This window comes from Uloborus diversus, chromosome 10 (genome assembly GCF_026930045.1).
Source record: "Uloborus diversus isolate 005 chromosome 10, Udiv.v.3.1, whole genome shotgun sequence".
NCBI classification, from domain to species: domain Eukaryota; kingdom Metazoa; phylum Arthropoda; class Arachnida; order Araneae; family Uloboridae; genus Uloborus; species Uloborus diversus.
Genome location: NC_072740.1, coordinates 59,569,988 through 59,595,506, shown reverse-complemented (window position 1 = coordinate 59,595,506; position 25,519 = coordinate 59,569,988). Strand labels below are relative to the sequence as shown.

At 30.5% G+C, this 25,519-nt stretch overlaps 1 protein-coding gene across 2 annotated transcripts in view; it reads right to left on the bottom strand.

The window, feature by feature from the left end:
• Positions 1–25,519, bottom strand: part of LOC129231811 (multiple epidermal growth factor-like domains protein 6) — a 248,360-nt gene that overhangs the window by 153,937 nt on the left and 68,904 nt on the right. For both annotated transcript variants that reach the window (XM_054866188.1, XM_054866187.1), the window contains exon 6: positions 17,313–17,435. In XM_054866188.1, coding sequence (XP_054722163.1) covers positions 17,313–17,435 — 123 coding nt within the window. The remainder of the gene's footprint in view (positions 1–17,312; positions 17,436–25,519) is intronic.

Here is a 25,519-nt window from a genome sequence, read left to right as displayed (position 1 = left end):
ATTCATTTAATGTAAGTAAAAACCTTTGAATTAAATCTTGGTTATTTTTAGCAATCACAATACCAATACAATAGATTGATTTCGCCTTTTTCTTATTCTTAGATTGAAAGAGTGAAGTAAATAGGCATATGGTAAGAAAAAGAGAGAGGGAACATTAACATGACATCCATATAAATCAAAGAAAACTTTTGGATGCATTGCATACGTCGCAAAGCTCTGCAGAAGTACCTTCTTTGCTTTCCGTGACAAATAACTGTTGCCATTCCACGGAATGAACTTTCATCAGAAATGTAGAAAATTCAGAAGAACAGGCAGATACATTAGTTTGATCGAATGTTATCGCTTACAGGGTTCATACAAGACGGGACAGAAGTGCTTACTTATGTTGTGTGTATGTCGAATATTGAAATATAGTTCGTGAATTTTGAAAAGCAAAATGAACGTAACGTTTCTTAAAGCATGAATGTAAAAAGCAATTTAGCATTTTTCTTGACATATGCTAAGGGTGCTTGCTAAGATTTATCCTTCCATTTGCAGTAAAATATAAAATGAAACGTTTTCGCTTAAATCTCACTGAATTGTTTAAAGATTCGAACTCTAAATAAGAGGTATGATTCATTTGACCTAGCTCTCTATTTTTAAAAAAAAAATTTTAAGTGATAAAACTATTTTGAAAACATTTGCCTCATGGAATGCCTGAATATTAATATGATAGATGATTAGGAATGCCATTTATGAATTTTGATGTAATTTTATGATTCTTAAGGTAAAAACTAACTTGCTTTTTCTGTCTCCTAATCCAAGAATGTTAATACAATAGGGGACTCTTTTTACGGGGCATTTATTGTTATTTTTTATCCTTTACTCAATAACTTAGTTTTACATAAACTTTGCAATGTGTATTTATAGTGTTTGTTATTGAGCATACTGATTAAGTTTTATCAGTTTCGAATAAGAAATTAAAACTTTTAAACTTCGTAACTATTAAGTGGTTACTTGAAAAGGATTATTCATTATTTCTAAGAATTTTACTCTACAAAAAGTGTCATCGAAGTCATTGGTTGATATCAAAACAATCTGCTTTGTATTCTGTGTTATCAATTTTTGATTCAACCTCCACTGCTGCGCAAACTTTTGCAACGAAAGTGCAAATGTTATTCAGGTGTTGCAAGAAAATTTTTAATTAAAGCAGCAGAAGAATTTAAGTTTAAAAATAAATATAGTTTCTTATAGAATAAAGCATTACGAGATATCTCTCAATGTCCAATGTAAAGAATCTTCCCACAGAATAGAAAACCGCTGTGTGCTTTTTAAATTTCAAACTATAAGAATACTTAAATTACTATTTACATTCATAAAAAGCTCTTTTTGTTATTATAGTTATTATTATTAATTTTTACTATTATTATTAACTATTACAATTATTAGTATTATTTTATTATTATTATTATCATCATTATTTTATTATTATTATTATTATCATCATCATTATCATTATTATTATTTTCATTATTATTTATTTATTATTATTGTCATTATTATTAATCTTTATTATTATTATTGTTATTGTCTTTGTAGTTGTTCACTTTTTGTAACTGATATCATGCTCACTTAATTTGCGCAAAGGAAACATTTTTAGGCATATATATGTAATAGCACTTAATTGCATTTAATAAAGTGCCGTGACCGTAGTAACATACCCGCAACACGTACAAATCAGAGGTCCCCACTTGGGGGGGGGGGGGACATGGCGCTGACTTCGTCATTGAAATTTTTAGGGGTGGGAGTTGTTTGAAGTGATATGTTTCTCTTTTTTTCGGGGGAGGGGGCTCTTCATGTTATTTGGAGAAGGGGCACCTTTGCTCTTGGGGTGGGATAAGTATAACTCTATAAACCATTATTTTTTTATACAAGAAAATTTTTAGAAAGTTGATACTTAATATTGTGATGCATAATGGTTCCACCCAAATTTGAAAATAAATGAATAAAGTACGCAAAAATGTTACGCCTGCGGGAATGAATTGAGCATGCACTTGTTCTGCGCCACCGATGAATTAGAAAGCAAAAGAAACATTAACAAATTTTAAAAATCTGTTCTAATTAACTATTTAGGTAACACAAGAAACATCAGAGCAATTAGGAACAAGAAACAATAAATACATAGAGACTAGCAAAAACTAGCTATTTTAAAGAAAGTTTTTGTTAAAAGTTGTTTCTAAAATATGAACATTAATGCTTTGAGGGCAGAAAATTTGTAGTTCAAACATTTTCCTTCCTTTCTTTTTACAATCTAAGCATGAATTTGCTACTAGTAACGGTATAAAAAAATAACTTATTTTAGAAACTTTACAACAAACGAGAAATTAAAATTTATAACTCATTATTTGTAACGAAAACGTCAGCAAACAGTCAGTGCACAATAGTTACTCTCATTCTCCGATCAACATTTATTATTTTCAGTTATTTCAGCTACAAATACCTTTCGGCGTTCAAAAGAAGTTTGAGCAGAAAAGAATGTTGAGCAAACACATTTCAGAAAACGCTTCACTTACGAGAAGATTTCTGCTTTAAGCATCAGATGGTGAAAGAAAAAATCAGTGGTGCCTGAAGGCGGCGAAATTGTTATTTTTACGAATGTCACCAAGTCGGGAATTTCTTTTATCAAGCACTCTCTTCGCTTTTTCCTTTAGAAAGAGTACCTTGTTACGAACTTTTTCAAACGTCTAATAACGTTCGGAAGAAAACTCGGGAGGTCTCGGAAGGACATTCCTTTTGATTTATTTTTTGTCAACAACATTCGAATCTATTAAAAGTAGATTTGCCGAAAAAGATTTTTATTTTATTTTAACGAAATCATCTATGAAGCTTTTCTCGCTTGTTGCTTTCAATAACATGATATAGATTTCATAACCAGAATGATTATTTTGCAATGTGCACCTTACTCTTGTGAAAGTCAGAAATAACATTAAATTTAAAAACACATAAGTAAGCGAAATACAAAGTCTATAACTTATTTTCGACTTTTTCTTACTTACTTTTCTATTGAATGCTTCTTAGAGAAGTAAATAGACCCCTGAATGCTAGCGTCATTTATTGAAGTTTGCTTTGTAACAGATTGATTAATTTAATGGATCTATAAAGCCATGATAAAATTAACACGTATGATTGAACAATAAAAAATATACCTAAATTTCAACCATTTTTTTGTAGCCCCGACCGTTCTTTTGAATTAATGCTTCTTAAATTATCCAAAAAAGTTAAAATAATTGTAAAACCGTGTTAATATTTCTTACTTAATGTGTAGACAATTTCAGAAAATTGCTTTTTAAATTCCAAATTTAATGTAAAATTCAGGGAAGTAGGATTAGTATATCTTCGTGTTTCATCTAAAATTTATTAATTTTAGTCTGGGCTGTGCTAGAAGTTTTTCCCAAACTGACAACGGCCAGCTTGTTAATGTTATTTTTAGATGTATTTCATACTTCCTTTTTTTGTATTTTTCATTAAAAACACTAGTCAACTAATGCAAGTATTTTATTTATTTATTTTGAATATTTCTTGACTTGTCAAACCTCAGGCACACACTACAATAAGAAATAACAACGTTAATAGCACAAATAGCAGAGAACTGCATACACGCGTTTGTCGGATATCTTTTTATCCATAAGCTCACTTATTTTTGAAAAAAAGGTTCCTTGTAACCTCAAAACACGTGTCTTCAGTAATATGCAATTTGTGCTTATATACGTTGTTATTTTTTATTTTACTTTTCGGGCACAAACGTATTTATTGAACTTTATTTAATTTTAACTCTGTGACATAGTTTGAAGACCACTTCTCTGAGTTAAGAAAAGGGAAGGAAGCTTAGTTGCTACCAGAAACCATATGTAATTTTGTCACAAACATAAATGTATACTAAATTTTTACGTGACGCTTTAAATAAGCACTTAAACTTTAATTTTAACTTTACCGCTGATCAAGAATAATTGAGTACTTTCTTGGTGCGTGAACACTCGTAAGTCTTTCCGACAACGATCAATATTTGTTGCTTTATTGACTTCCTGAGTTTGGAATGGAGGAAATTATCAATAAATGTGCCGAAATTAGAAGTGGCTCAAGAGCTCTTCGACGATGTTACTTATTGCTCAAACAATACGGTTATTTGAAGAATGAACTCATTGTTAAGTCAAAGAATTTCCTAAGATCGGAAGTTTGGATTTATGCAGCGGTCGGAGAAAAGGACTTAAAATGCAGGAGCTAGCAGATAGGTTGGAATTTTTGCTTCTATTGAATATGTCGAGTTTTGGTTAGTAACAATAAAGTCTTTTGTGCATCGCTTGAATACTAAGCAATTATTTCGTCTTAAAAATTCAAAATAATTGCCACGACAAAGAATATGTGACGCTGGGGTTTTTATAATTTGCATAATTATTCAAGAGAAAGGATATGGAAATACAAATTTGAACACACACGCTTTCAAATTATCTTTTTACAGCAAAACAACAACAACAAAACAATAAATAAAAATAAATAAATAAAAAATTTAAAAAAAAAAGGAGCGAGAAGAAAAACATGGCAAAGTACATAGCAGCAATTTAGAATATGGAAGTCTTTAAAAAAACTCATGTTAAGTGTAGAGTAAATATACTAGGGTTGCTTCATTTTAGACTTTAAGTTTATTAGTTTAAGCCAGCAAACCTCACACATTTGGAATCAAATAGGAGCACGTATTTTACAAAAATGAGATAGGTTGGTTTGCTTCTTCAGCACGTTTTTGCATAACTTCACCTCACCGATATCAAGAAATGCTTTGCCTTCTTCTAAACTGTTTTATTATCGCCGACATTTTTCCTTCAACTGAAAGTTCAAGTCGATATTTTGAGTTTAGAAAATGTAGAAAATATTCATTTAGTATCACGTTGAGACTTAGCCTGTGTATTTTAAAGTACCTTATTCATATGTTAGTAGTTTTATTGTATTTGTTAATGTAGAGCGAAATAAAAAATCCAAAACATTTGTTTAGTTACTCAAATAAGTTATTAAATTTCAACTGAAATTGAGTTATTTGCCTTATTTAAAGTTATCTTCCCATTCAGGGTCACTTTGAGCTGTGTCGAAAATGGTATGCAAAATGATTTTTTTCAATAAAAGTAGAGCAACTTTTAAGTAGAAAACTAACATATCTCAAAACTCCCTTATTGTACTTCACAACATGACAAGATTTCTAACATTTATAATAGTGGAAATAATATTACAATGCAGGAGGAACGCTTACAATAACTTCAAAAACATCTGAATAGTAACTTCCGACTTATTGAATGATGTAATGAGCTGTGTACCTGTACACTATTGCACGTTCTGTTTTGTTAAATGAAGAGAAAAAAAATCGTAAACTTGACAGGTCAGTGCAGCACTGGGCTTTCAAGTTTTTTCAAAAGTCAAATAAACTAAAAAAATTAAAGAAGCGCAGACTAAATCAACCTGATTCAAAGTCATTCTAAATGACTCCACACATACTAAAGTAACTAAGTTATTTCTTCGGTAATTGGTTTAACTTCAAAAATAGCTTCCAAACAGTAACTTCCGAGTTATTGAATGATGCAATTAGCTGTGTACGCTATTGATAGTTCTGTGTTGTCAAATGAAGAGAAAAAAACTCATTTCATAATACTGATAGTTAAGTGCACTACTGAGCCTTCAAGTTTTTTAAAAGTCAAAGACGCTAAAAACATTGAAATGGTGCAGACTAAACAGATATGGCTAAAAGTTATCCTTAATGCTCTACACATACCAAAGTAACTAATTTTTTTGGCAATTAATGTATAACAGGCGGAACTATATTTATTGTTAATAAAGGAATACAACTAGGATTTTTTTAGTTAACTAGAAATTTAGATAAGAACGAAAGAGAAGAAGAAACATCTTAGAATAAAGATAGAATTTGAATGATTTAAATACAGTTGTTTTCTTGGCAACTATCCAATTTGATATGTATAAGTAGAAATATTTCAAAACAAACAACTTTAAAAGTTTGCTAACATAAAACACAAGAACATAATAAATCAACGCCGAAATTTTAAAAGTGGTTTCATTTCCTACGATCGGAAGTTTTAATGTACAAAAAACCCCCTATACTTTGACTTCAAATTAGAAAAAACTTTCTAACCAGTAGCATCTATTTTTGGAATAATCTTAATTTTATTAAGGAACCCATTAATATTTTTCTTGCGATGCAAAATGTTGCGAAAATTCAAAACAAGAAAAACCCTCTGCATTCATTAGTGGTAGAGTTTCGAATCACTCTACACGCGGGACGAAGAAGTAGGGAACCAAACATATTAATGCTCTCTTCTAGTTTCCAAGATGCGTAGAAACTTTCTACTAAACGGTGCATTCAAAAAATAATAAGCGGAGTGAAAAGTAAAAAGCACTCAAAGTCTGCTAACACTTTTGGAGCTCTTCCAAGAACACGGTAAATGATTTTATTCAATTCTTGTTGCTTTCTGAATGCATGGAACGCGCCGTTTTCCCTGACATTGAGTTGCCCTTAGTGGAACTCTCTCAACCATGATGTCGTCAGTGCTTCTGATAAATCATGGCTGTCTCCTCAGAGAAAAACTTCGTATGATTCTTATTTGATATTAATATTCGTTAATAGCAAAATTATTTCTCAATATATCTGGTACTTTTATGAAGCTATAACGTTGAAAAGTAATATGAAATAAAATTGAATGTCGGATAACTGACACTAAAACAACTGTAGGATATAAAACTGTTTTTTCTTAAATTGCAATGTTTAAAAAATAACGTATTTGATCTCCTTTTATTTTTTTCAAATCAAAAAAGTTTTGTAATTCTTAAAAAGGAAATTAGTATATTAGAAAAAAAAACATTTTAGTATGGATCTCTACCAACCATATTCGTAGACCTGACATTGAGTTCTCTCTCAACCATGATGTCGTCACGGCTTTAAATAAATCTATGCTTTCTTCTCAGAGAAAAATTTCATACAATTCTTATTTGTAGTTAATTATTGTTATACCAAAATGTTTTCTCAATGTGTGTTACTTTTAAGAAACCAAGACGTTGAAAAGTGTATGTGAAATAAAATTTACCGTAAGATACAACTGATCTTAAAATAAATGAAAAATATTAAACTGTCAAATATTGCTATCATTAAAAATCAGAACTTATTTATTTAAAAATCATAATATTTTGTAAAATAAGTCTTTGAATGAAACCTTTTCTGACAATCCGGAAAAATACATATTAGTAATGATCTTTACTAACAGTAACAGCAAACGACGTCAGAAACGAGTAGAAAAACTCAAAGGCAAACAAGATTTGATAGATCAAATTCATAATCAAAAATAAAAATAATAAATATGTGAATAAATATGTGTATTTGTAAATTGTTTATTTTAAATTGTTATGAGATTAGACGAACACTTAAGTTGTAAGAAAAAATCTACCAGGAGGTAAATTACTAGTAAATTCATTTTAAATTTTGTCATAGCAAATATTAAAATAACAACAATAATAATGATTAATAATAATAATAATAATAAAACATGAAAGTGATGATAGAAAATCTGTCACGACAGAAGAAAGAATATACGTAGGCAGATGTAATACTAAGTATAAGGTGATGAAGTGTAAAGTTAAAGCATATCCCGTAAATTAATAGATTAGAATAAAAACAAAAATACAAACACATAGAGAAAATTTTAAAAAATTAAAAAAAATACCAAATTAACTTAAATGATGATAAAAAATAATGGCATTGCTTCGTTTTAATAAAAAATATTATTATAATCTGTAAAAAAGAGCACTGTAAATAAAAATAATATTTAAAAAGAAGTAACATTAAACTATTTTCCAAATTTTAAAGTTAAACCGTCGTTAACGAACAGAAGTTCCTCCAACACTAAATCAGCCAAATTTCTTGAGTGTCAACAATGATTTTCTAACAGCAGCTACATCCCTCTCTGGATTGTCTTAAGTTGCAAATCATTCAAAGCATTATTTTTGAAGAGTTTCAAAATTGGAAACAAAATATTACTTAAGTTACAAAGAAAATAATAACTTATCGTAAAAGAGGTATCAAATTGATTCTTTCAGCCTTCAAGGCATCATGTTCCAGCAAATTCCAAACATTTCTGTTTTTATAGGGATTGTTTAATTTTCTCTGCCTTCTAGGCATCATTTATCAGAAAATTCCAAGGATTTATTATTTTTTAACTAACGGTAAATTAATTCAAGCGCATTTTCGTTTTACGTTTTTAAGGGGACAAAAATTGGAGAAATTACGCAAAATTAACTACTAAATTATTGCTATGCTAAAAATTCACCCAAAATATAATTTTGGAATTAAATAAGTAAACGCGAATAAAAGAGTGATTTCTATACAAAATTTACAAAGAAACCTAGATTTAATCCCGATATTAGAAATAAAATATTTTCCCTTTATTTTTTGAACCTTGCCAATAAATAAACAAACACATAAAACTTAAAAAATATTATTTTAAAAGAATTTTTGCTCTTAATTTTCAAATGTTTTTTTAAAGGTAAAAGTGATCTTTTATTTTATCGTAAAATCAAAGATTTTATGCATCAAAAATCCTTTCATCAAAAGTAAAATCGTTTGCAGTTTTCTAGTGCTGACACGCGATTTTTATTTGGACTGCTCCAGGGAAGCCATTTCTCCCGGTATCACACCTTTATACATAATAAGCGAAGGACATTCGTCGCCTGACATCTAATAATGTTATGCCCCTGATATCCGGTTTGTCATTGTCGGAGATGGCGTTGACCCCTAGTATATAAATAAAAAGTGGATAAATATTCATTGCCGCCAACTCTCCGAAGTATTACTTCTGGTTTAGTAACGGATATAGTTCTAAAACTAACTGGGAAAAGGAAATGTTTCACCTTTCCTGCTTTAAACCTGGGTAAAATGTTTTAAACATTTTACTAAAGCGACGCATGGGAACTTTCTGAAGAAAGGAGTAACTTTGTCTATTAAAAATAACCAGTTCAATAAATGAAGAAAATGATGCATAAATAAAAGAATTTAAGAAAAAATATTTTTCATTATCCCGTAGGAAACTGCTAATGTTTTTATTCAAGGGGTTTAACTCTGCATTCTTTGATTTATGAGCTCAATTGACTAACGTTCAACTAACACTAATTCGGATTTTTGTTCTAAAAACCTCTTCTTAGTTCATCTTATAAAAATTTTCAGACTTTTTGAAAACAATATTTGTATTTGGTCGAGCTGTGGTAATCAATCCAAATTTTAAACTACAGTAAACAATTTAAATTTTTTATTTGAGACAAATGAGTACTACTACTTAAAATGAAAATATAAATCAGTAAACACTTGAACAAAACTAAGAAAGTAAAAACTAAATAGACATTGCCTATCACTCGGTAGAAAATAGATTTCTCAGGAGCGAGGAAAGATATCTTAAAAAATATGCTATTTTAAGAAATTATAGATTCATATTAAAATTAATAATAAATAAAAATAGTGTATAGCATCTAATCAAATTTAATATAGATTCTCTTCTAAGTTTTCTGAAATTTCTGAGAACAAAATCAAATTGAGCTCTAAAGAAATGCTTTAACAAATTCTATAAAATGAATCACATTAAACAAGCTTCTTTAACTAAAAATTCAAAATAAGATGATTTCAAAATTAATTTTGGTGACGAAAATTGTAAAACCGGTAAGCTGAAAATTTACAGTAAATATCTATAAGTTTTTCTTCAGGTTATGCAATAACCATTATTATTTCAGCCTATTAAATTCTAAAGGTATTACCTGAAAATTTTTCTTAAAAATATGAGTGATAAGAGAGTTTGTTTATTTGTCTTTTTAATCTCTTATTTGAATTTCAAAAAAATTAAGGGCTTTTTATACATCTTAAATAATATGGGTGATGTTCTTACAAGTAGTTACGAAAAATGGAAGGGAGGGATGACATGATAATGCCCATCGAGTCGAACAATGATCGTGATTTCGTTCATAGTCTCAAGTTACTCGAATCGTCAGAAAACCGAATCTCAGAAACACATCCATCAATCACAAATCCTCCCTTGTGACACCATTCCTGCTATATTGCAGAAAAAATCTTTTTGTTGAACACCAAATATTTATATTATGCCTCTTTCTCTGGAGAAACATTGTGGCAGTGAATGGAATGAATTCTACCCCAAGAATCTAGAAGATGGGCGATTTTTTTTTTGTCTTCGTTGCGAATTGTCAAAACGCAACTTTCAAAATCATTTGTAGCATGCCTTTTGAGTCTTCTACGGATATACACTACTAGGGCTGCGGAGTGGGAGAAAAAATGAAACACTCCGACTCCTGGAAGTTAAAAGCCTCCGACTCCGACTCCACAGTCCTAACAGAGTGGAAAATTTGGATGGAAAATGACTGATTCTGACTACTGGAATTTTAAAGCCTCCAACTTAAATTCCTTTATCCTAAAATATGTCCGACTCCATGACTCTAAATACGCAGTCCTGGGTTGTACCACTTATGATTTTATTATATTTTCATTCACACTGTGTTAATTGAAGTTTATGAGCAGATTACCAGGACACATTAGACTTCAAATTAGGATATGATGTCTAAAAATGTTGCTGTTGTTGTCGTTTAAACACTTCTGTATCCCAACCCGAGTAGACAATACTACCCGATTTAAGACGGAATCCGTTTTGCAAAGTACCACAAAAGAGGGAAGTCCGACTTAGCTTAGGCATCCCACGACAGATGGAAGCAACATCGATCAACATTTCGATAATTTTTATTCAACCAACAACCAGAACAACCAGAAAAACTCATGGTTCAGCAACCACATATGTATGGATTTATAATGGAAACTTGGAGGAACTGAACACGATACATCTACGTGCCCCAGTCTCCCTTCAAGACAAAAAATAAAAATGCGCATAAGAGACAATATTTTCCGTAAAAGCAATTGAATTCCATAAAAAATTGGTAATTTTAGCAATTTTAAATCTTTCTGAACCTGATCCCTACTGGCTGATTTGATAAACCAGAATCGCGTTGATTCCTCTGTAATTTCAAGAACCACGTTTTAATTCCTTACTTGATTAATAAATTTCAATGAATAAATTCATGAAGATGAAATAATAACTAGGAATTAAAACTGCATCAAAGTATAGAACATATTAATTACGGTCTAGCCAAAACGGGCGTATGGAGAAAAAAAAACAGTATGATGTAGCAACAAACAAAGTCATGTAAACTGAAAACAAAACAAAAATTCTAACCTTGCTTTTCAAGTATGACACTCTTTTATTTCTTCCGTATTCAATTAACATTCCTTTATTTCTTGTGAAACAACACCAAACTCATTTTTAAACGATGATGATGCGTGAATGTCAAACAGAACTAATTTATTTCAAATACAGCAAGAAATAAAAAGAGAAATAAAGATTGGCTAAGAACTTAATCGATCGGTTGAAAACAAACCGAAAGGATTCCCGAAAAAAGTATAAAGTGAGGAAATTAACGAGCATATTAACAGCTTCTAAAACAATGGGAGTACATTCCGGAAATGTTCACCGGAAATATTTTACGGCTCCACAAGGTAAGTTGTTGGTATTAATGGTGGAAATCGTGAGATGTTTTAAGTTGTAAGTGAGAAAGAGGGAGAAAAAGAGAAAACAGAAAAAATAATCCCTTGATTTATTTGAATTTATAGTAAGTAATTAACAGTTGGAGGTGGATAAGAATGATTAATTTTCAGGTATTAAACAACTGTTCTTGGGGGATATTAATTGCCTATTTAAATCAGACGTCTAATTAAAAATGTAGATTTCCAACGAAAGATTTTCATAAATTTTTACTGTCTTATATCAAATTCGAAATTAAATAGTTTCAGAAATAAAAGCAGAAGTGCTGAAGATAATGCATCCAAATATGTTGCAAATTTTGAATGACGTTGTTTTGTATCCAGTGTGTGGGATGATATTTTCATATTTAAAGAAAATATAAAAAATATTTTTTTATTTTTTCTATAGCAAAATGTGAGTCGAAAAACAAAGAAAAGATTTTGAAAGTTTTATTGCACATGTGTTAAAATTAATTAGATAAAATGCAGATATATTTTATATTGCAGGCTCTGGAAGTATAGATTAAGCCTTAATTACTTTTTTAAATGTTAAATAAGCAGGTATAGGGCATGTTGGATAGAAAATTGACAGATTAATGACTAAATGGCGCAAATTTAAATTAAAACGTGTTTAAATATCTTCTTTAAAAATGAAGTGTTCTTTAAAGAGTCGTCTTTACAATGATTACAGCCATACGTTTATTGAATTTTACATCAAAGGAACAATAACGCTGATAACTGATAGCTAAATAAATACAGCCTTTCATTTTAAAAGGCAAAATGTCAAGTTCAAACGCTTCCATGTGGAGAGAATATTTTGAAGCTTAAACTTAAGCACTAGGAATGATTTTGTTTGAAATTTAGAACCAATGAAGATGTATCCGACGGTCAATGCTAGAACTAAGCATTAAATACCATGATTTAATGACACCATACTAATGATTAAATACTTACTACTACCATGATTCTGATTTTAAATATCAAAAAAATAATAATTTACATAAGCCGTATGAAGTACGGAAATAATATCTACCGTTTATTTACTTTGGTCGTCGCAGTAAACACAGATACACACGCAAAAAAAAAAAAAAAAAAAAAAAAAAAAAAAAAAAAAAATCAGTTATACCTGCATCAGTTAGGAAGCGCATAAAAAAAAACTAAGTGTTGTAACTTTTGTTTCTATTTAACACCATGTACTGAGAATTAGTCTAAAAAGCGCACTCGTGAAACTTCACTGCAATATGAGTACTATAGTATAACATTTATTCAATAATATGCTTATACATTTTAATATTTTAATAAACCATGAGTGCCAATAGATCCTGACTAATTCCTAAAATATCTCATACAATCTAAGGAAAATACATTTGAGATGAAATACATTTTTTTTATTATTATGAATTACACAATTTTCAACATTTTCTTTCTGTAATGCATTGTAAATTTAGTTTATGGAACGTACAAATATATTTAAATTTGATCCTATTATATATTTATTTATTATTATTTTATTTTAAAACTAATTTAAATTTGATCCTATTATGCATTTATTTATTATTATTTCATTTTAAATCTAGAAGTGGAAGAGAGACCAACTAAAATTTCAAGATTCATGTCTTCTTTTCATCTGTTTTAAACAACAAGACAACTACTCCACTAATTAGATAAAAGATATACATTTCTCAAAGGTGCTTTACATTATTTTTATAACCTCTACAACTTTGACTTTTAAATTTCAACTAATGGTTATTTTTTACGAACTAAAAAGGCATCACTAAAAGATATAACCCTATTATTTCCGGTGGAAGTTTATTTTAAACTATGCGGTTGTTAGCAATAAAAATAATTATATTGAAACTTAAGGTCATTAAAATCGTACGCATCATTGTAATGTTTTGTTACAAAGATCATTCGCATAATGCGATAAGATGCTATCCCTTTGTCTTCAAAGTGAACAAACACTACCTGACACTCATGATTCTTCAAGGAATGGAGTCGAAAATATGAATACATAACAAAAGAAACTAGCCTGTTGTTTCATTCAGTTTCCGTTGCAGTTTGTAAGAAAAAAGTTAAAATTATCCTTTTGATCACATTTTTAAAATCAATTTTGGTTATGAGGTAGGGTGATTGAATTATGTTAGAAAAGGGCTGAGTTTCTAATTAAACGCAAATATTTATTGTTCAGTAAAGAACAAGAATACAAATAAAAAATTAAAGCAGCATTTTATGATTTCGCCAAAAAAGAGGTGAAGACATTCAGTTTTTCATCACAATAATTATTATATTATTTGACAATATTTCCATCGATAAAATTAATAAAAAATGTATACGAATTTTAAAATCTGAGTTTTCTTTCTATTACGAAGAACGGCTTTTTAACATACGTTTAATTTTTTGTCGGCTTAGCTCGAGAACTAGACTGGGATTAAAGATAATATTTATTTTCCTATGGAGGGGGGGGGGGGTAATAGTGAACTTTTACCTAATACATTATTAATAAAAAATTTTGTACAACAGTCATTTCATACTGAATTGGAATGAAGAAATACTTATCACTGCAACAGCAGCGTTAAAGGATTGCCAAAAAATCTACATTTAATTGTGGCTGTTGCTGATAGTATGAACCAGGCTCGTCGTTTTGAATGTTTCCCTTCAAGAAATTGACCTCCCTCCCCCCTCCATGCTGACTCCCCTAAATGACGGTTTTCCGGCGCACTCTTCTTTTTCTACTATGTTTCACTAAAGCTATTCAAATTGGCAGAAAGCACAGGCGATATTGGGGGGGGGGGGGCATGAAAACTTGACTTATTACTTTTTTTCATAAGAATATCGTCTGCTACGTATCAGAAAATCAACTTTATTTAATTTCAATAGAAAGTGTCGTCTGCGACCAGAAATCGCAGACGACACTTCAAAAATGAAGCTAAGCCTCGTTTTAGAACATGGAATTTTCATAAAATGAAGAATTTAGAGGCGTTCCAATTATCTCTCGAACTTCGAGTAAAATTCACATTGTGCACTTATTAAGGGCTTTAACACGCTGTAAAAATCGAACAAATTTGACGATTTTTTCGATGACATAATGGAAAGTTATGTTTTTCTTTAAAATTAGAATAAAAAATCATGGAATGCTTTTATTCTAAACGAAAGGTACCCTTTGTTCACTCCGTCATTCATGACAACGTGCATACAAAATTTCATGCTGATCGGTTGGGTACTTTAGGCGTGAAAGAAAAAAAAAAAAAAAACAAGTATACAAACAAACAAAGTCACTTTCGCATTTATAATATTAGTAAGGATTTAGAATTGTTGACATGAATCGGTAAAAATCTGCCAACCGTCTTAATTTCTATTCACGATTAAAGTCACTGAACCTTTTTCAAGATTTTTGACGTTTTCGAGCAGCAAAACAACTTTCTTTCCGTACAGAAGTAGATTAAGTTTCTTGACAGCAGCCGTAGAAATCACACCCTGCGAAAATTAACTTCCGTCTCAGGATGATACACAGGTTTCTTTCAGTCCCTTTTTTTCAAGTGTCGTGTTTCTGTCTTGATGGATTAATGAAGATAACACATAGTGCGAGGCTTTCATACGTACAGTTTCTGAGAAGGCAATAACATTGTAACTTTTCAGATGAGATATTGTATATTTTTAATTAATGGATGATATGCGGAATGAAAAGCAAACGGACGTTTCTTTGAAATTAAATAATTGTACTTCATCAGTACGAAATACAAATGAAAAATATTAACACAGCAGTATGTTTTTTTAATACTGACGTAGTGATATTTGTTCATGTTCAATGACTTACATAAATAATGAATTTTTGTAAATTATTCCGGACTAAATGTCTCTACAATAATACCACCTCAAAGTTATTTTCTCAATTTATTCTGTTATGCAAAACTGAATCTTTCGCCAATTTAAAAGCTTTTTTTTTTCGCATCTTTTTAGAGTGTACTGTTTTATAGGGTCGGAGGGGGGGGGGGGGGTTGTAAAGTGGTTATAAAGTCCAGGTTTTTCAACTGAAGTAAATAATAAATGCAAAACTTTCTTTTTAAACTTAAAATATTTTCGTTGTTATTCTACATTAGGTTAATAAAGAACACATTGTACTGAATTTTTGGAATAAACAAAATTATTTAAATATCTTAATGGGATATTCTTTTTCAAATATGTTAATGACCTGGGGTGGGGTAAAGTGGTCATCGTTTAAAAAACAATAGAAGTAAAACCATCATAAATAACCATCATTTTTTAACGCTCAGCACACTTAAGTGTTTTTGGGAAATTAACTTCATTTAAATGAATTACAAATTTTGATGGTCAACTTTGATCAAAAACTAGTTCTCCAATAGTTTTAATCATTTTTCACTCCTCAATTTCATCAACATCATCAGGGAAGCTGTGATAATTTCCTGTTTTATTTCTCAGGAATAGAGACTGAATGATGTCTAAATTACCTAAATTACATGGTAAAAAAACACCCCAAGAGAGTTCACAAAAAATGTAACTTTATCAAAAAACAAAGGGGAACAAATGGTTAATTTTTATCTTATTAGTCAATACTTACATTATACAGTCAGTTTTAATCTTCTACTCTTTGCCGAAATCGAACGATTTTTTTTTTTGGGCGGGGGGAGGGGAGTATTAAATAATTCTATTAGAATAAAGTTAAAGCTGTGGTTGCAGAAAAAATGCTAAGAATGTTTCATATATTATAGGATTACAATCTTGCACTAATTCAATTGATTTGTGTATATAACATTGAAACTTATTTTTACTTAATCCAGTTTAATATAAAAACAGTAAATGTTTAGTAAATTAATATTTAACTGATATTTTCCATATAAATCAAGCTCAAATGATTTTAGATGAAGGATATATATTAAGACTAACCTATGACCACTTTAACCCATCTTACTAAAGTTGTTCTGAAATATTATATAAAATGAATCTAGCTTTGCCATTTATTCAAACAAGCTAATGAGGCATCCGGGAATCTGCCTGCACAATCAATCTAATAAATATTCTAATGAACAAAATTTTACTAAGAAGTTAGAAGAAGCATTCAGATTTTAAAATGTTTCATGAGCAAACAATTTTTTTTTTCGCAAAATGAATTATTGCCAGAATTAAAATTTGCAGATCAAAATATAATTCCCATTTGTTCAAATGTGACATGAAAAAATTACCCATTCTTCCATTTATTTCAAATATATGGCTTTTTATTTGATATATGACTACTTTAGCCCTTTGCCCACTTTCTCTCACCAGACCCTATATTACGCAAGGAGCCTCATAGCCTGCATAAGAATTACAAGTTAGGCATGATTTGCTGTAATTAAAAGTGTTGGTAGTTTTGAACTATGTTAAGAAACAATCAAGTAATGTACAGATTTCGTACGTTTGATCATGCATCGTTTTGCAAAGCAATGAGTAATGCGCGAAAACTCGTCCCGAGAAATCAGCGCCAGATATTTAAAATTTAATCTTAATAATGACTTGTTTTTCAGTATTTCAAGTCGATTTCCATTGGAATTTTAAAAAATCGTATTATTTTTCAGGATAACAGCACGTTAGGACGCTGTTTTAGCAAAAAAGAAAAATTACAAATTAACTTACACGAAAAAAAATTAAAAAGCATATACTTCAAACTTACCCTCGCATGTCCTCCTGTCTCTTGCAAGCTGATATCCCGGGTGACAACTACAAATAGGCCTACCACTGACGCTCTCACACAAATGGGAGCAACCACCTTTATCTCGAGCGCAAGCATTTATTTCTATAATAAGAAAATAAAAAAAAATCATTAAAAATTATTTCTGAACTAGCTACAAGAAGACATTAATTTAATACTTATTTCTTTAAATACAAGTAAATAATATTTAGTGTTTTGAAAAAAAAAATCCTATATGGTTTGGTTCTGGTTCTCGTTAGTTGAGCTATAACCTTGACAATATTACCTCTTTTTGGGGAGCTCAATGAAAAGGGAGTGTGTTATTCGCACGAATTTGAGTTGGAATACTTTTCAAAACTCCTATGAATGTGACTTAACTCAGTGCCAATTACCCAAAAATAGTAAACATTGTCAAGGTCATAGCTCATCTAACCAAAGTCGCACTATATTTACTTAAAAAATATGTGGCTTAAATTAAATGTTATTAACATGCAATAGTTTGAACTCCATTCTTTAATTCTGCTGAATAAATAAAAAGGATTTCAATATAACTTTATGAAAAATAAATGTTTTATATTAATAGGATCACGTGATTTGGTTCCATATCTTTTGCACTATAACTTCTCAATTATCCCTTTAAACACATTTTTTACGCGACCAGTTTTAAATCTGTAGATTATATGTCTTAAAATAAATAAAAATTGAAATTTTAAAATAGAAATTTTGTGAAATGAAAAACTGAAGTATCTGAAACTGAAAGAAATGAAACGAAAAATCGTGATTTGTTGTAAACTACTAAATAAAAACTAACTAAATAAACACGTCGAACTTTACGACGTGAGATATTATTATTTTAAGTAGCAATAAATTTTCTAAGATTGTCGTTAGCACAACAATTATCCATTTAGCTTTTCACTCTCTTTTAGAGTTTTAAACAGCTTGCTCAGATGCAACGTTCTTAAGAATCCAGGTTTTTTCCCTGGGAGTTTGAATGGGAAATTCTAAAAATTCCCTATATTTTGACAATTTGTTTTTTTTAAAAATCGGATTTTTATTTTTTTTAGAGTGAAAAGATAGTATTATTCTAAAAAAGGATTGTTTTAATTAAATTTTAATTTTTTATTATCTACATTTGTAACATACATACAATGTGCGTACCAAATATACACATTTAACCATACATAATTTACATTTTTTTTAAAATCAAGATTCAGTATCATCATTCAAAATCTAAAAATGTGCAGTTAAAAAATAAAAACCCTTATAACTTACTACTAAGTACGAACTTCGGTTTTCCCGTTTAAAAGGGCACTTTTTTTTTTTTTTTTTGCAATTTAAGCATATTAATAGAGTTTAAAATTGAGTAATGTTTTAATTCCTTCAAAATGTTTTCACAGTAAAGGATATTTTCTCACAATTCCCGTTTTTTTCCTTATTTCAATTCTCCCAGGTTTTTTGAAATTCTACTTAGAAGTAACAAAGTCCTCATTTCTAGTATTTCATGTACGTTAATCATATTCCATATGAAATGCCCCCATCATGTTTCAAAAATAATCGTACTTAACATTTATATGTTTTCAGATTTTTACTTAAAACTTTCTTACGATAATTTTCCATTTAACAAGTTCTAACAAGCGATCATTTCCGTCCTGCTGTGTTCAACTAAAATGTTTCACATTTTAATAACAGTATGACTCTTTCCATTTATCTCTTATTTAAATTCCCGAATCAGAGATTAAACATAAAACTCTATATCCTCTATTTAGCTAAGCAACGCAATTTAATGTACTACTGCAATCAAAAGAAGCACGGGGATTTACCTAAACACTTTTCGAATAATTATGTTATAATTACATTCAAATTCATTTACTTGCTTTAAAATAACGAGGAGTTTTCGTTGCAAACCGCTTTCCTAATATTTTAATTCCTTCGAATTTTTCAATAGATTTTGCGCCGAGGAATATTAAAATTTATTCACGCATTCTGTTTATGCGATTCATTGATCCAATTTTTTCGCTTCAGTTTTCTCCCTCTCCAAACTAGGCATGTTTCAATTCCGCAAGAAATATTTTTCAAATCAAAATATTTTCGCAGTCGCTAGCCTGTGTTTATCAGTCTGTAAATTTAAGATAATTTTATTTTTTCTTCTGTCATAATATATTATATACAGGATGTTCCGTTTTAACCTGCAAGACCTTTATTTTCGCAACCAATAGTCCTAGATGTATACTTTTAACAGCAAAATTGTTCAAAATCAGGTCTTGCAGGTTAAAACGGAACACCCTGTATATATATATATATATATATATATATATATATATATATATATATATATATATATATATATATATATATATATATATATATATATATATATATATATATATATAGGGTGGTTATAAATTAATGTGAGGAGCTCAGAGCCCTCTAGCAAGTGAAGTATTGGATGAAACATTGCCAAATTTCATGGGCGTACATAGCGGACCATGGGATTTCGATTTTTGCAATTAAAAAAAAACAAGAAAAGTCACCACCAATGGGAATTTTGGCGCTGTAAAAGTGTATTACTTGCGAATATTGAAGAATTAAATGCCAAAAATTGCAGTACACATGCAGGTTTTTCTAGAAATAATTGTTGCTTACAAATAAAGTTCAATAAGACCAACAAGAAATTTCAATTTGTAACAAAGGAAGAAAATTACGAAAGTCGGCAGGAAGAAATTTCGGCGTGGCAGCAAGGATTTCTTTTTGAATAATATTCATGTAAGATGGTGCACCACCCCATGTTGGGCTTTAGTTACTTAGTGTATGGTGGCAACCTTTCTTTAATAGCAGTTTTATTAGTCATGCATTTCCTACGTTATGGAGACCGTGGTCGCCCAACCTTTCACCTTCTGATTTTTAAACATGGGGATTTCGTAACGGTGTTGTGTATCTGAGACATGTTCCCAATATCTCAACTTTCTATACTAGAAAAATGTTTCAGGTAGGCGAAATTAATCCCCCCCCCCTCCCGTAGAGGTATGGAAAATATTGTGTACTGTATGCAGTACCTGGAAAATCCCGATGTTGGTCATATTGAACCTCACTTGTTGGTAAAAATCATATTTTGTGAATAAAATTGATGCATATTTTATCAGTTAGCATTTAATCCTTCAATAGTCACAGTAATACATCTTTTCAACACCAAAATTTCCCCTGGTGGCAATTTTTGGTACTAATTTTTTACTTCAAAAATCGAAATCCCATGGCGTACTGTGTATGTCCATGAAGTTTGACGATATTTCGTTCGATACTTCACTCGCTAGAGGGCTCTGAACACCTCACGTTATTTTATAACCACCCTATATATATATATATATTAGGGTGGTCCTTATTTATATGGGAAAATATTTTTTTCGGAATTCAACAAGTGACGCCCCCTAGTTTTGTGACAATATAATAAAAAGTAATGTGTGCAAAATTTGAACTCTATCGGTTAATAATAACACGTGCACCTAGGGCGTTGAACTTAAACACTTTTAATAATTTTCTCACAAATCGAGTTTTTACTCTAGATCCCGTACATCGTTTCTCCTAGGTTTGCAAAATATTTTTACAGCGAGGTAGCACTAAAATTAATCTTTTAAACTACTTCATATCATCTAAAGATTTTACATTGAATAAGAATGAAATAGTGCTTTAGAAACTTTACCTTAATCATACGCTTTTCTCAATGTATTTCAATCATGTGCAATTTCTTCCGAATCTTGGACTGTCTGTAAACTAAATTGCTTTTGTGACTCAAATTTGGTAAATTGAATGTGAAATTCTTCGATTACTATTGTGCTTCTCTTTCAGTTGTATCATTCACAACTTTCAGTATTTTAACGATACCTCTTCCCTTTAAATAGCTTCCTTCATTTTGCCACGAATCAGGATCAAATAGGAAAAAATCTTTTGGTGTTTGTAACTTATCAAACAGTTTTATTGATTCGTAATTGATTCCACAAAGAGGAAGATCTTTACTAAGGAAGTATTCGAAATCATCTACTGTTATCTGAAAATTTTTATAGTCATCAGACACGTCTTCCTTATCAGCAAGCATTTTTTGGAATAGTCTTTTCCTATCTTTAAAGTTAATTCCTTCATCCAATACGGACAAAGCTACTAATTTATCCCATAAATACCATAAGTGATTTATGAATTTTCCAATCATTGCTTCTGCTGCATGTTTGTCATCATTTGTACAAAATGATGACAAACATGCAGCAGAAGTTTTTTTAGCTAGTAGCTGCTAGTTTTTTTAGACACATTATATTATTTAAAGGAGCCTAAATTGGGTTGCTGCGAAAAATCATATCTTCATACAGCATCTAACTGTAAAACAGCATTTATGGGCTTTCTCTTCATGGATGGTCAATTTAAATTGTTTCCAGTTTATTGCTTTTTTTTTCAGTTACATCTGGATGTAGCTTTTTGTATCCCAGTGAATAACTAAAAAATCTAAATTTAAGTTCATGAAATTTGATTTTACCTCTCGAAGATTTTCTCTTGCTCTCTTAAGGGATGTCCAATTGATCACAAGGTCATTTAGATTTAAATTTACTGCATCTACATAGGCTGTTAATAAATGAACAGCATCTTTGTCCCTAATACGGCATTTGTCTAACAGTGATGAAAGGCGAGCCGATATCAAGAGTTGTTAAGTCTTTTTTTTTTCGTTGTAATAGAACAAATGTAGAAAAAGGTTTTAACAAGTTAGGATAGATACCCATTTCAGTTTCTAAATCTTGTGAATTGCAAGAAGAACTTGATGATAATAAAGGTATATGTACTGAAATAGAAGAAAATTAATTTAAAGTATAAATTTTTACATTATTCCGATCTGGACATTTTTTAAATTTATATTTTAGGTATGGAAAATACAGTATATTTTTATGTTAGAGTAATCGAGTATTTTTCAAAATTTATGCTTTAAGAATTAGGAATTGCATAATTATTTAAATATATTTATAACTAAAGAACAGCGAATTAAAATACAATTGCCAGTATCATATTTATAGCGCTGAAATCTAGCAACCCTATTTGCCACACCTATAACATACACAGGAAATTTTTTAAAGCAACACCCTCAAAGCCTGAAGGAGGCAATTTGTTATCGTCAAAGATCATTCATTAATGGCCTAGACCATTCATTAATGGCCTTTAGAATCCCTTGTATCTATATAGGTTGAAAGAAATGTTCCCCTGCCGCTTGGTTTGAACCGAGCGGAAAATAGCGGTATGGCCGACCCAAGGCCATTGGTGTACATGAAGTTTCTGTAACATGTAAAATTTTACACAATGAAAGTGAGAGAATGGTCAGTCTGGAAGTAGCAACATCTATTCACGTTCAAAATTACTTTAAATATGAAACTAAAGAAAACTTTCACATAAAAATGAGAAAATCCGCAATTTTTTCTTCGAAACTCAAAAAAAAAGGGCCCTAAGGGCACGGGTTAATATTCATGGATTGACTTAAAATTTTGCAAGGATCATTTATTTGTATAATGGAACAAATTGAGGGGGCGTCGCGTAAAATATCTACAACTTCAAAAATAAGGACCACCCTAATATATATATATATATATATATATATATATATATATATATATATATATATATATATATATATATATATATATATATATATATGTGTGTGTGTGTGTGTGTGTGTGTATGCACAGTGGAACCCCAATTTTACATTGTCCATTTCATACGTTATCTCGCTTCCGACGTAAATTTCTGCTAGTCCCTAGTTTGCTGCTGAAAGCAGCTACACTGATAATGTTAAAATGTTATGGATTTAACTTTACCCTCTTTTTCAGACCGTCCGCTTAATACGTTGTTCTACAACCAATAAAAATAGTTTTTCATTATCAAGACTCAGACTTACTCAAATTTTTCTGTTTTTAGATTCCTAGTTTTTCAAGATGTTTTTTTATAGCTATTCGAAATCGCTCTATCATTCTTTATGATCTATCTAATTCATATTTGTCCTTTCTATCTTTTTAGAAGTTGGTGACGCATGTATCGTCTCATCACATCACGAATTTCCTCAAAATCAGATTTACAACCCACTTTCAATGAAAATGGCGAAGACGAATAAAAAATAATCGAGGGAGTCCCCACAGCTGATTACGTAATTGTGAGCATCAAAACTCAAAAAAAATTACGAATATCAACTAAGAAGCAAATTATAAAAAAAGGGTTAGTATTATTTTGTCACAAGTCGGTATATAAAATGCGTAGTCGTTTAAAAAGATTTACATATACTTTTTACAAAAAACTTTTTTCTCTATTAGTTTAAAAAGGCAGTAACCGCAAATAAAATATTTAAAAATGTGAATGACATAAAATAAAATGCATATGAAATTCACCCATCCATTTTCATCATTGTATCCAAGATCATTATAAAGCTAACCCAAATCATATCCTTACATATCGTCGTTAGAATGAGAGCGTTGTAGGTCATTTTAAAATAGTTAAAGAGGGTTTCTAAAACAAAAAAACTTAAAAAACATGACTAAGTGCATTTTATTTTCAAGAGCAGGACTTGGATTTAAAGATAGGTAGGGGAATGTTTGGCAAGGTAAAGTAGCGGAGCAAAGTGAAGTGGTATAATAATTTCAGTTTGCAGCGACACTTATCTAACAATGGCCCAACTAGTTTCTTAAACATAGAGTTGATTCCAGTCATAAAGTAATTGCGCCACAATAATGAGCTATGTCATTCCCAAAATATAAAACACATATTGAAAAAATTGTGGTTTATCAAAAGCAATTTTTGTCATTATAAAATAATAAAGGTTTTAGCAATTAACATTTCAAGTAATAGGGTCTGGTGGGGTAAAGTGGTCATAAAATAGTAGGTTTTCAACTTAGGTGGATAATAAATACAATAAATTCTTTAAATACTTCAACTTTTTTTGTTATTATTTTACATTGCATTATTAAAGAACACGTACATTGAATTTAAGGGGAAAAATATTGATTTAAGTAGTTTTATAACATTTTCATTTCCCTTTGTATTTATGACCACTTTACCCCATGGGGTGGGGGAAAGTGGTCATAGCATGGGGTAAAGTGGTCATAGTTAAAAACAGCTGCAAAACTGTTACAAATAACCCTATTATTTGTATATTTCGGTTATTTTTATAGTTATAAATATATGTACGAGTATATGCGGGTATGCACGAGTATATACGTGTCGTGTAAACAAGAGTAAACATGTTCATATATGAATAAATACATGTATACATCAGATACATGCATGCATATGCCTACTCAAGTATATCCGTGTATACACGAGCATATAAGCGTGTATACGTGATTGCCTACAGGAGTGTATACGTGTCTACACGAGTATATACGAGTTGCTCGGTCAAACACAGCAAGGGAGTAAAGGGATTTCCTCTTCCGCATTATCACTTTCTCTGGTCTGCGTGATGCTCTGGTCTGCGATTTGTGACTTGTCACAAATTGAGCATATCTGGGATCACTTGAGACGGTAAATTAGACAGCCTGTAAGTTTGATCAAATTAGTGGCGCGTTTACAGCAACTGTGGTGCGAGAAGGCGTAAGACATCGTACGAAACTGCTGTACCTCAATGCTCGACCGTATCGGTTCTTAAATTCCAACTAGATGTGGCGCAACAGGGTACTTAAACCTCTAATCATGTGAGATTTTTCCAGTAATAAATGATCATTTTGCTTTCATTTTGTAATCGTTTTCTAGTGTCAATGTTGCCATCACGTGTGCAAAATTTTGTTTCATTCAGACTATTCCTTCTTGGTGTAGCAATTTTAACGGCCAGTAGTGTACTTACATACATATACGGGTATACACGAGTTAATTCGTGGATATATCCAGTGCGTGTTTGGTACGTGTCTACTAACGTATATATATGTGGAAGCAAGAGTATATACGTATGCTTACGTGTAAACACGATTCTAGATACTTGTTAGACGTATATACGTACATTTACGTGTAAACACCAGTACATGTATCCATATATATCTACGAGTATATCCGCTAATATACATGTATGCTTACATAGTGAATCCAAGATCTTGGGCAAAATCTAAGTGGTGTGAAAGGGGAGGATAAGAAGCAAAGAATCATAAGGAACTTTTGGTCGTTGACGCGCTACATGCACACAAAGCCAG